The sequence below is a fragment of the Salvia miltiorrhiza genome, chromosome 3 (assembly GCF_028751815.1).
Source record: "Salvia miltiorrhiza cultivar Shanhuang (shh) chromosome 3, IMPLAD_Smil_shh, whole genome shotgun sequence".
In the NCBI taxonomy this organism is placed as follows: Eukaryota; Viridiplantae; Streptophyta; class Magnoliopsida; order Lamiales; family Lamiaceae; genus Salvia; species Salvia miltiorrhiza.
Window position 1 is genome coordinate 16,028,847 of NC_080389.1, and position 11,498 is coordinate 16,040,344.

General features: G+C 38.7%; 1 protein-coding gene and 1 non-coding gene across 2 annotated transcripts; one reads left to right on the top strand and one right to left on the bottom strand.

The window, feature by feature from the left end:
• Window positions 1-3,011: 3,011 nt before the first annotated feature.
• Window positions 3,012-3,767, bottom strand: LOC131018452 (homoserine kinase-like). Its single transcript, XM_057947172.1, has 2 exons — window positions 3,618-3,767; window positions 3,012-3,431 (listed from the first exon to the last, which is right to left on the bottom strand). Exons 1-2 carry the CDS (start codon window positions 3,765-3,767, stop codon window positions 3,012-3,014), a joined length of 570 nt encoding a protein of 189 aa, XP_057803155.1.
• Window positions 3,768-10,930: 7,163 nt separating this feature from the next.
• On the top strand, window positions 10,931-11,036 carry LOC131019233 (small nucleolar RNA R71). Its single transcript, XR_009100153.1, has one exon. It is a non-coding gene; the product is annotated as a small nucleolar RNA R71 (small nucleolar RNA).
• The last annotated feature ends 462 nt before the right edge of the window (window positions 11,037-11,498 follow it).

Below are 11,498 nucleotides of genomic sequence, written 5' to 3' on the forward strand. Positions count from 1 at the left end.
TTCTTAAAAATTACATCTTATAAGCTCTTAAAACATCTTATAAGCTCCAAGAGCTTATAAGCTCTTTACAATAAGTTTAGCCAAACACCCTCTAAATTCATAAAAAATGAACGTATAAATGTAGAGTTGGGCCATAGCAAATTGGGAAATTATATGGAACCATAATTATGACGGCCATAATAATACCCTTGAAATTTTCTGGAAATAATAGGTGACTGCAATGCCCTTTAATTAATTTTAAGATAGGATATAAAGGCCACCACCGTACGCTCTCTATATCCCCAATAGATTAATTATGAATTTGTTAGATTAATTTTAATTAATAGTATATTTAATTATGAATTGAATTGTTAGTTTATAAATTTTGATTAAGTTTAATTGGTTAGATTTATTTATTTATTTATTTTAGATAACTTTGTTAGATTAAGCATGATTATGTCTATTTTAATTAATAGTATGATGAATTATGAATTTGTTAGTTTATAAATAATTATTAAGGATGAAATGATATGTTATTATATAGTGTGGGATAGATTTAATCAATTTCTTAAGGATCTTCTCCGTTTGGGATAGAAATTGATTATTTCTTAAGGATCTTCTCCCAACAATGATTGTTTTAAATTTAATTACTTTGTTTTTTTTTATTGTTTTATATGTATTGTATTATTGCTTCGACAATGAGGGGCCGGGTAGACCTAGTATAGGCTTAGTAAATTAGGATCACTATGGTCACTATAGCTGCTGGTAGAGTCGAGCACTTGGTAGTTAGGATAGTGGGGTTATGCTGTCGAAATTTCGTTTGATTCAAGTAATTTATGATCTTTTATTTATTTTTTTCAATTAGAATTTGCTCAGCCAAATTTGATCGACAAACATCTTGGTATGTTTACGATTTTCAGAAATGATAAGAAGATTCAAAATTTACTCTTGGCTATTTGGGTGGGTTGCATTTGGAATTTTGTGGAAAAAAAGAAATAAGAGACGTTTTCATAGTCAAGGTTGGGATACTAAAAAAATTGTTTTGGAGATTAAGATTAGATTGTGGTGTTGGAATAGGATCTTTAAGGTCATTGATAAAGAGATCGAGTTGGACTCCTGGTGCTCCAACGATTTATTATGTAAACTGCTGTAAAGTCCCACCTTGATACCGCTGGTACCTTTCTTAATATTATCATTTTTTACTGATAAAAAAAAATGAATTAAAGCTTTAAAACTCAAATTCACAACCAATACTTGTGATTCAGTTGTGAATTCATCGAATTGGTTGTGAATTCTAGAACATTAAAAACACAAACTCACCTGAATTTATGCCTCAATATACAAAAGGAGCTTCATCTATATCTATTAATTTCTTTGTCCTGTAATATTTGTACAAAATTTTCGCACCATTGTTGTGGTCTATTAACTTGGCTTAAAAAGCTACGTTGAGCAAATTGCGAGTTCAGGATATCGCCTCGACTACAAAGTAAAACGCGATACAACAACCAGCTCTGTGAACCAGTTTCGTTTCCAATTAACTACATTTTCCTGGATTCACTTTCACTCCAGCTGTAGTGATAATTCCGGCGATGCCTTTCTTCAGAGAGAGAAACTGTAGAAATGAAGCGATCACTTTCACTTTCGTTAGTTTTGCAATTAATCTACTCTTGTCTTGTCTTCTCCACTATATTTGAAATAATCTTCTGCCTTGCATTGGCTTTCAAATATGTACTTGTACCAAATATCACTTCTCCATTTGTTTATTGTATTAATCTGACTTCTAATTTGATCATGGTTAGTTTTTATTCATCTTGATTTTTTATTTTTCCTAGCGAAGCATTTTTACGTATTGAATTACATGATCAGGTATAATTTTTTGAATGTGGATATCCCACTACTATAGCTTTATTTTAATAATAAGGTTTTATAAAACATAAATTAATCATAATATTATGAATCTTATTATTTTGGAGGGAAATCTTATTATAGCCACTCTTCATTTCTTTATATTTTTAAATTATTTTTTATTCAATTTTAATTTATTATGCTTTTATATAATATAAAGATAATTAACAAGGGTTCACTCATCCATTTAGGGTTTATAATTAATTTTTTATATTTATTTGAATTAATAATAGATTATTTGGGTTCATTAATTCAAAGTTGGGATATATAATTTTTAAACTTTTAATTTTTCATTGATAAATACTAATATACTCCTCCGTCCACGAAATGAGTACTCATATTTCCTTTTTCGTCCGTCCACGAAATGAGTACCCATTTCCTTTTTTGGCAAGTGTACCCCACACATCTCTTTAATTAATACACTAAAAAAGTGGGACCCTTAAACTATTCACACTACACTCCATACATTTCTTAAAACCCGTGCCGTCCACAAATGAGTACTCATTTCGTGGACGGAGGGAGTAGTTTATAATATAATAATAATTTTTATTTTTATAAAAAACAATTTATAAAACAAAGAAATGAAGAGTGGTACATATGGTACACACAATATTCTGGGACAGATGATCTCATCTGCCAATGTGTACACCATCGAGTACGGCGGCGATGACTGGAAAGGCGCGGCGATGGTCACCCACCAGTGGCAGTTTTGATGTAGAGAGAGAATGTGTAGACAAGAAAATATTAAATAAAATGTTAAATATTAAATAAAAATATAATGCAAAATGTTAAATAAAAATACAAAAAAGTCAAAGGGTGTGTTATAGTCTTTTAAGCATAAAATATGTGGCTATATAACTTATCTATTATAAATTAGTGCTATAAAACTTATGCTTTTAACAAAAAAGACTATATGTGATAATTCCCACTTTTATTTGAATAAATTGAAGTCCTAAAAAATTATAGGGAAAAGGTGCAAATAAGCCCTCCTAAGTGTAGCCCTTATAGCATATACATCCCCTTACTCTATGTGAGTGCAACTAAACCCCCCAACTAAAAAAAAAACGGAGCAAATAAGCCCCTCACCCTAGACGTCGTCTTCTCACCGTCAGTCAACCTATTTTTTTTTAATTTGTTGTGGCACCCTCGATTTTGGGCGTGGTAGCCTGAGACCTGGCACCCCCTGACTCGATTGCTGCCTTCTTCACCGCATCCATCCCCGGAATCAGCGGCGCCCGCCTCGGCTCCACAATCTTATCCGACGACAGCGCCTTCCCCAATCCAATTAGGTCACCTTGCAGCACCGACGCCACCAGAGCCCCCGCCTGGCTGCAGTTCCACACGTGGTTCGATATGGAAACCTCCGGCGGCAGCGCCGCCCTCATCTTCTTCGTTGGGGCTTCGAATTCCGGATTCACCAGCACGAAATACAGACTCTTCTCTTGGGGGAATTTCAGCTGCATCAGCTCCAAGGGCTCGTAGCTGCGGATCAAGACGAATCCGCCCAAAATCGAGGGTGCCACGTTGTCGGCGTGGTAGCCTGAGACCTTGGCACCGTCAAGACGAATCCCCCCGAAATCGAGGGTGCCTCGTTCGTCAATTCCATATGCAGGAGCTCGTTCTCATTCATCAGCCGCTCATTCTCCACCTCCAGCCAAGCACTCGATCTTCTTCCTAGACCGTTCAATTTCACAATCCTTACTCGAAATCTCGCTCTCCAGCACCGGCTAGACCTGCGCGGAGGAGCGTGGAAAACAGACGCCGAAAGAGCAGGAGAAGCCGGCACTAGAGCTTTTCTGGCCCTGCGGCTGGTGCTTGCTGGAGCTCGGCGTGGAGGCGTCAGGCTGGGTCTTCGTTTGAGCTGGCGATTTCTGCATTCCCATTGTCGTTTTAACTTTTCCGGCGACCATTTGTGTTGATTCTGGTCCTCAAAAATTGGATGAGAATTTGGGTGGGCCCCACAGCAAATTAAAAAAAAAAAGGTTGACTGACGGTGAGAAGACGACGTCTAGGGTGGGGGGCTTATTTGCTCCATTTTTTTTAGTTTGGGGGTTTAGTTGCACTCACATAGAGTAAGGGGAGGTATACGCTATAAGGGCTACACCTAGGAGGGTGTATTTGCACCTTTTCCCAAAATTATAACCCTAATTTCAGATTTCTTATAGTATTTTTTTTTTCAGAATTGAGGATTTTTAAATTGAACACCAATTTCTAGAAAATGTTGAAAATTTGGGTCACATACTATATACTCCCTCCGTCCACGAAAGAACTTCCTATCTTTCCTTTTTGGGACGTCCACAAAAGAACTTCCTATCTATTTTTGGACTATACCCCGCCACTTATAATCCTCTTACTTTTCACTTTTCACAACTCCGAATATTAATTATAACACTTTTTCACCACTTCCAATACACTTAATTACCAAATATCCACTCTCAATACACTCAAAAATATTTTTTCTTAAAACCAGTGCCACTCCCTCCTAGGAAGTTCTTTCATGGACGGAGGGAGTATAATTAATCATAAATTAGATAATGCAAAAAAATAATAACACTTCATCTCCATCAAGATTTCAATTTATTCAATATTGTTGAAAAATATTATGAGATGATTTTGCCCTTTCTTTTAATCACAAACACAATGTCCGTCATAACACTGGGCCACACATTCAATTGTGCATTGTTCATCACTTTTTTCTGATGCTAATTGTAAGTGGCAGGCGCAATCCCCAAGTTGAAAATCAAACATCTGTTTTGCGATGCAATTTTGCGAGGCACAATCCACAGTGCTGTTACACTCAGGTCCTTCAACAATAGTTAACAATTTAAAAATGTAGTATATAAATAGTTGAATACAACATCTAACAAATTTATTAAAATTACCATAATCCCTGAAGGCCGGTTTTCGCTCGTCGAGACAAATGCAAACGCCATCCTGACATAATGGAGAACCCTTATTGCATCTAATTTTACAGTCCTCACGCAACACGCATTTCGCTAATGATATTTTTACTGCATTTATCCAAAAGAGAAAAACATCAAATACACAAAACTCAAAACAACAAGTAAAGAATATAATTTCAAGATTGAAGTCTGTTTGTTAGAATATATATATATATATATATATATATATATATATATATATATATATATATGGAGAGGTTCAAAGAAGAACCACTAAATAAAATAATAACGGAGAACCATTTTAAGCCATTCGATCATTAAGATCTACGGTGGATAAATGAAGAACCTGGGTTCGAATCTTGAAGGAAGCAAATTTTTTTTTTTAATGCAGTAAATTTAATAGCGGATGCATTAATTTGTATAACAGATGGAGTAATTTTAATGGTTCTCATGTTCTCACGAAAATTGTGGTTCTCACTAGAACCGAACCCCCCCCCCCCCACACACACACACACATACATATATATATATATATATATAATACTTTACCAAATTTTAATTTAATGGTAAATTTGCCAATTAATAGTAATTTTAGTTGAAATAAATAGAACGTCAATACTTTCAGGTCGTTCCATAAAATAGTACAAGATTATAAAATAGAAAACACATGATACAAAGTTTATTTTTAAAACCTTATTATGTTATTTGAATAATCTATAAAAACCATTATATTTATAAGTCTAATAAAATTTGCTACTTAAATAAAGAAAAGGAAGCTCATAACACATTACAGGAAGATATGCTAACCATCAACTATCATTAACAAAAAGATGATTGTAAAAGTCGACTTTTGAGAAGCCATGTTAAATATTTTGACGATGAATGCTTGCACTGAAATTATATATTGAAAAGTCTTTTCCTCGTATTTATATAGTGTTTCAAATACGAATTCATGATATTTCATTAAATATTATAGTTAACTACATTCTATAATTTTAATATTGGCTTATAGTACTATTCAATCAAGTATGGTGAATAAAGATCTTGTATAAAAAAATTACCGATTTAAGGAAGATAAATATTACTTCATTCTATTTGTAAACATTTTGGTTATTTATGTCGTATAAAAACGATTCAAATTATATTGAAGAAGAAAAAATTATTCTTGCACGAATTTATTCGGAAATGAAAATTTAAGGACATATTTTCTAATAATCAATACTACTTTAAATTTCCCTTTGCTTATTTTATTGGATATCTAACCTGAATGGTTAATTTTTATACATCTTGACTTCTTTTTTTTTTTTTTTTCAGTGAAGCATATGTTTCCATGTTGAATCGAATGAGATCTAGTATCCCAACAATTTTTAGGGTGTGAGTTTCCAATTGCTAAATCTACTTTCTTAATACTAAGTTTTTATAAAACATAAATTAATTATAATATTCTTAATCATACTTAATTTTTGTTTTAATAAATTGAAGTTCTAAAAAATTATACGCCATAATTTCAGATTTATCAACCTTTTGTAGCGAATTTTTAATTATAATAGTGATATTAAATAACAAATATATGTGTGTCACTACTCACAGTAAAATATGCTCTAAAGTACGTGGTGGTATGGACGAGACTCCAAAACTCTACATCTTTCAAGTTCTTCTGCGATCTTCTCCTCAAAAGAAACAAAACAAAGAAAAGAAAATAAACAAAAAGAACCAAAAGAAAAAGGCGAAGGAAGAACAAAAATAAGAAAACAGCTAGGTTATACCTTCCCAACAAGTGCTTTTAATTTAACGGACGTAGCAGTCTGGCTAATACGAAGAGAGGCAGGAAACTCATGCGCATCATTCACTCTAAAAGTGATGTCTCCATTCGTCACATCTATCAGAGCTTGCCCCGTAACTAGAAACAATCAACCAAGGATCAACGGAGGATTCTCATCTTCCAGCATGTCGAGAACCAAGAAGTCTGTACAGAAGACGAGCTTGTCAACCTTCACAAAGACTTCCTCAATCATACCTTTAGGTTTCGCCATTGATCGATCTGCCATTTGAATTACCACAGGGGTCGGCTTGAAATCTCCATTTCTCAAACGGTTGAAAATAGTAATAGACATCACATTGACACCAGCCCCTAAATCACATAAAGCCTCGGGAAAGAGCTGCGGCGACCTTGCATACACAACACTAGCAAACCAAATCAAACGCACCGGAGGGAGAAAATAACCAAGTCAAAAGAAATAAACAAAAATAAACACGGAAAACAAATGCAACACAATCAAATGCCTAAAGCCTTCCCCGGCAACGGCGCCAAAATTTGACTCATCCAAAAACACCTAGTGGATGGACTCGAATTTATACGAGGTCGTCCTAGGGCGGTAAGGTGACTCAAGTCGTCTCTCAAGGAAGGCTTAGCAGGGCTTCGATCGTGCTACTCACAGGAAACAGGAAGGAAACCTAAACATTCTAATCGGGTAATTGGGTCTGGCACTCTCTCTCTTTAAATCTAGGCGTAATTTAATAAAGCTTGTAAAATTATCTAGTGCAGAATCAACGGGAAGCATATAAATCTATCTAGGCGAGAAATAAATATGAAGCAGATTAAGAACGCAGGGAACCAATAAACCTAGGGTTCTAACTAGCAATCTAGAAAGCATGAGATACTTCAACAATTAACGATTATCTAGGAAAGATAAAAGAATAAACATTTAAGCAATTGAATACTAAGCATCAATAACCTAGGCAATGGAAGTAAACTAACATTCAATCATAAAGAAATCAATAACCAAGTTCTTACAGCTAGTATGATCCAATCTTCAATCTAATGTATGAAAGCAAACATAATCTTCAATCCACGAAGCTACAAGGTGTTTGATGATATTTTAACTACTCTAAAACTAGGGAAAACAAGGTAAAATCGCCTCGAGGCTGCTGGGAGTCGAGAGTCCAAATAAAACCCTAAAATTCGGCTTTTAAAAGGTGAAAACGTAACTGCCGAAAATTGCCAGGGACGGCGGCCGCCGTGAGGCGGCGGCGCCGTGGACGGCGGCCGCCGTGGGACGGCGCCTCCGTGAGCACCCTTCGCTGATCTCTTCCATGAATTGCACGGCCGTGATCCTGACTCCAAAACATGCTCGAAACAATGCCAAAACGCTCGGCAACTCGCGAATCCTGCACGCGACAATAGTACATCCAAAAAGATCATCGAGCACATGAAAAAATAGAGCAAAAAGGTACGAAACGAGCTCGAATGCACAGCAGGAAAACTCACAAAATCATCACAAAATAGGGCTAAACAACCCCCCCACACTTAAATCCTTGCTTGTCCTCAAGCAACAGTCACAACATCGACAGAAAAACCACCAGCGATTCTTCTCACCAGGCAAACACAACCAATCCAAGTCTTTCAAAATATCAAAGTCCCCAATCGGGTGTTCAAGGTTAAGGTTTAAAATGCAACAACAAGATGATACAACTCAATCCGATCAGACCCAGTTCTCCGCTAAGGGTGAATTTCCTAATGCAATTTCCTTTATAATCATATCTCATCCTTTTTCACATTCTTTCATTTTTTTTTTCACATTTCACTTTCTCTTCTTTTTTTTTTTTTTTTTTTGGGTCAAGTTATTTTCGCTCTCAATAGACGGGCCATAATTCACGAGATTGAACTTTTGGAGGTGATCCAAAATATTCTCGTGTGGTTTCCCATGCTCATAATGAAGCCATTAGAGGAGCAGAGACCCAGATCTATCAAAAACTCAACAACCAACGAAACAATTTCAACACAGAGAATGATCTTAGGAATTTGCACTGAAAATACTCACCCTAGCATCTACCGGACAAATCACGTCAAAAATTGCTTATCAGGGTGTTGCACCAAAACCTTAAACTAATTACACTTCATTGGGAACAAATCAATCAAGAAAAACGAGGATAACAAACAACACAGACACAATCCAGAATCGCCAATGAATCCTATCAACATGCGATGCACTTAAAAACAAGCAAGAAAACAAGGCAAGGGGACCATTCGCCCCAACAAAAGAAAGCCCAAGGACACAACAAGAAGACACCCACAGGATTTACAAATACCAACAAACGCCCCCCCACACTTAAAATCTGGCACTGTCCTCAGTGCAAACAAAAAAAAGAGGGGTGAAAGAGGAAACTTCCCTGAATACCGATCCAAGTGGTGAGTCTGTAGTGTCCCACGATGTCTGCCTCTCTCTCATCCATAGAACAAACAGTCTCCAACGCAACGACCTGCACCAAACAACAGAAGCAACAAAACATAACACAAACAAAACGAAAGGAAAACGAAACAGGAAAAAGCAAGAAAACATGGGTTGCCTCCCATGCAGCGCTAGTTTTTAAGTCGCCATCCCGACTAAGAGAACCCCTTAACCAAAATCTGATTGGAGCTCCAGCTGCCTAAGCGCCCTTGTAAACACATCTTCTTGAATTGCAGCTGCGAGCCCTCCAAACGAGTCCTCCATACTCCTATCCTGGGATGGCCCTCTATCCACACATCCAGCGAGATTGAACAACCCAGCCTCGTCAAACTTCTCTTCCAATAGCAAGGCGCACATGAGGCCTTGCTCTTTATCATCTTCCTCCTGCAGCTTTTCCAGAAACTCCTGCTCAATGTCAGCCTCTTCCTGCAAGTTAGCAAAGAATTCCTCCACGATCTCGTCCTCCTCCTGTAGCTTATTAAGGAATTCCTGCACAATACAATCCTCATCCAAGGCATCAAATGTTTCAACATAAGAGCAGGTTTGAATTAAGGAAGTGGAGGTAGGAGGCTTTTTATCAAAAACAGAGAATGTTACCGCTCTACCTGCCCCTACCATACTTACAGTTCCCGTACCCACATCGATGCGAGTCTGGGTGGTAGCCATAAAGGGTCGGCCAAGTAGCACGAGATGCCCATTCTCTCCTCTAATCCCCTTTCCCACATCAAGCACAATAAAATCAGTCAAAACACTAATCCCCCTCACAACAACCTCAACATCCTCAACAAGGCCCCGTGGACTACTAATAGAGCCGTCAGCTAGCTCTATCTTCAAATTCGTGCCTATCAGCCTTTATTACCCAATTTTTCAAAAATATCAAACGGCATCAAATTGACTGCCGCGCCCAAATCAAGCATTCCAAACACCTTTTCAACCCCACCTAAGCTAATATTAAAAATAAAGCTACCTGGATCTCCTTGCTTGGGTGGTGGTTGTTCTGGTGTAGCAATGACAGGTGGCAGAGGCTCACTGGTGCATTGGGTAGCCTTGATTGCTTGCACGGTTTTGCTTCTCCATTTCCCAGTGGTTATTGGGGCATTTTCCTCGATCACCGCCACAGCATGAGCTTGATGCGGCTGTTGGTCCTGATTTGGGAACTTCCCCGTTGGCCGTTCTTGCTGCAGTTGAGTCAAGGCTCCTGTTAATTGCCCAACTGTAGTCTCGAGGCGCTTGATGGTAGCACTCTGAGACTCCATGTTCTGTTGGGTCATCTCCATGAAGGACTGCATGGTGTCCTCGAGCGACGGCTTCTGCGGTTGAGCTTGCTTCTGAAACTGTTGGGGAGCATTCTGGTATTGCTGCTGCTGAAAATTCCCTTGTTGCATAGGGAACTGTTGATACTGCTGAGGCTGCTGCTGCTGATAAGCTTGAGTGTAGTTCTGCTGCTGAGCTCTCCAACCCGAATTGGAGCTTTGTTGCCCTTGATTGAAGCTGGGCCTCTGTTCAAATTGAGGTCTCCCCGCAGCATAGACTTCTGCTTGTCCTTCAGGAGGGAATTCGCCCATTCGATGGCATGCGTTAATTCCATGGCCAAATTCGCCACATATTCCACATCCTTCTGCTGGTGGCACGTGAACTGGTGGGGCTTCTGCCTGGTTCATCTTGAGGTGCTGAACTTGCCTCATCAATTCTGCTACTTGCTTCTGAAGCTCATTGTTTGGGGCTACAGCATTGGCTTCGACCCTCCTTCCTCTGACTGATTTTTGTTGAGAACTCGCGGCAAGTGTGTTGAAAATCTCCTTGAGCTGATCAGCTGTCTTCCGGGCAATGTTGCCCCCTGCTGTACTGTCCACCATAAACTGTGCCGTCTGAATCAATCCGTCATAGAAGAACTGCATCAACATGACGGGTGCTAACTGGTGCTGTGGGCACTGGCGGAGGAGCTCTTGGAATCTCTCCCAAGCCTCGTGGAAGGGCTCGTCAGCTCCTTGCATGAAGTTCATTATCTGGCTCCTAATCTCCTGTGTCTTGTGGCTAGGATAGTACTTGAGCATGAACTTCTCACATGCCTCTCCCCATGTGGTGATGGAGTTCGGCGGCAGGGACAGTAACCACGTCCTAGCTCGGTCCTTGAGTGCATAAGGTAAGCACTTGAGTCTCAACTGATCCTCGGTGAGTTCCAGCAGTGGGAAGGTCTGCACTTGGGTGCAGAAATCACGGATGAACTGCAATGCGTCCTCACTGGGCATCCCATAAAAGAGCGGCAACAGGTTTGAATCATTGGGCTTCAGATTATAATTCCGGACCGCCGTGGGAAGCACTATCGCCGACGTGCTAGTGTTCCCGATAACAGGCCTGGAAAAATCTCCCATGTACTGGACGTTCTGCTCCGCCATGGTTTCTTGGTCAGGGTTGGGCCGAGCTTCTTCTTCTTCGTCAGAGTGCACAGGAGGTGTATCCTCAACGGCTTCCAGAATGGGGT

Bases quoted from the DNA above. Each gene is read 5' to 3' on its own strand.
- LOC131018452 (XM_057947172.1), bottom strand. From the start codon at position 3,767: ATGGGAATGCAGAAATCGCCAGCTCAAACGAAGACCCAGCCTGACGCC. The intron at 3,432-3,617 runs GTCTAGCCGGTG...GACGGTGCCAAG, and splicing joins TTCCACGCTCCTCCGCGCAG to GTCTCAGGCTACCACGCCGA.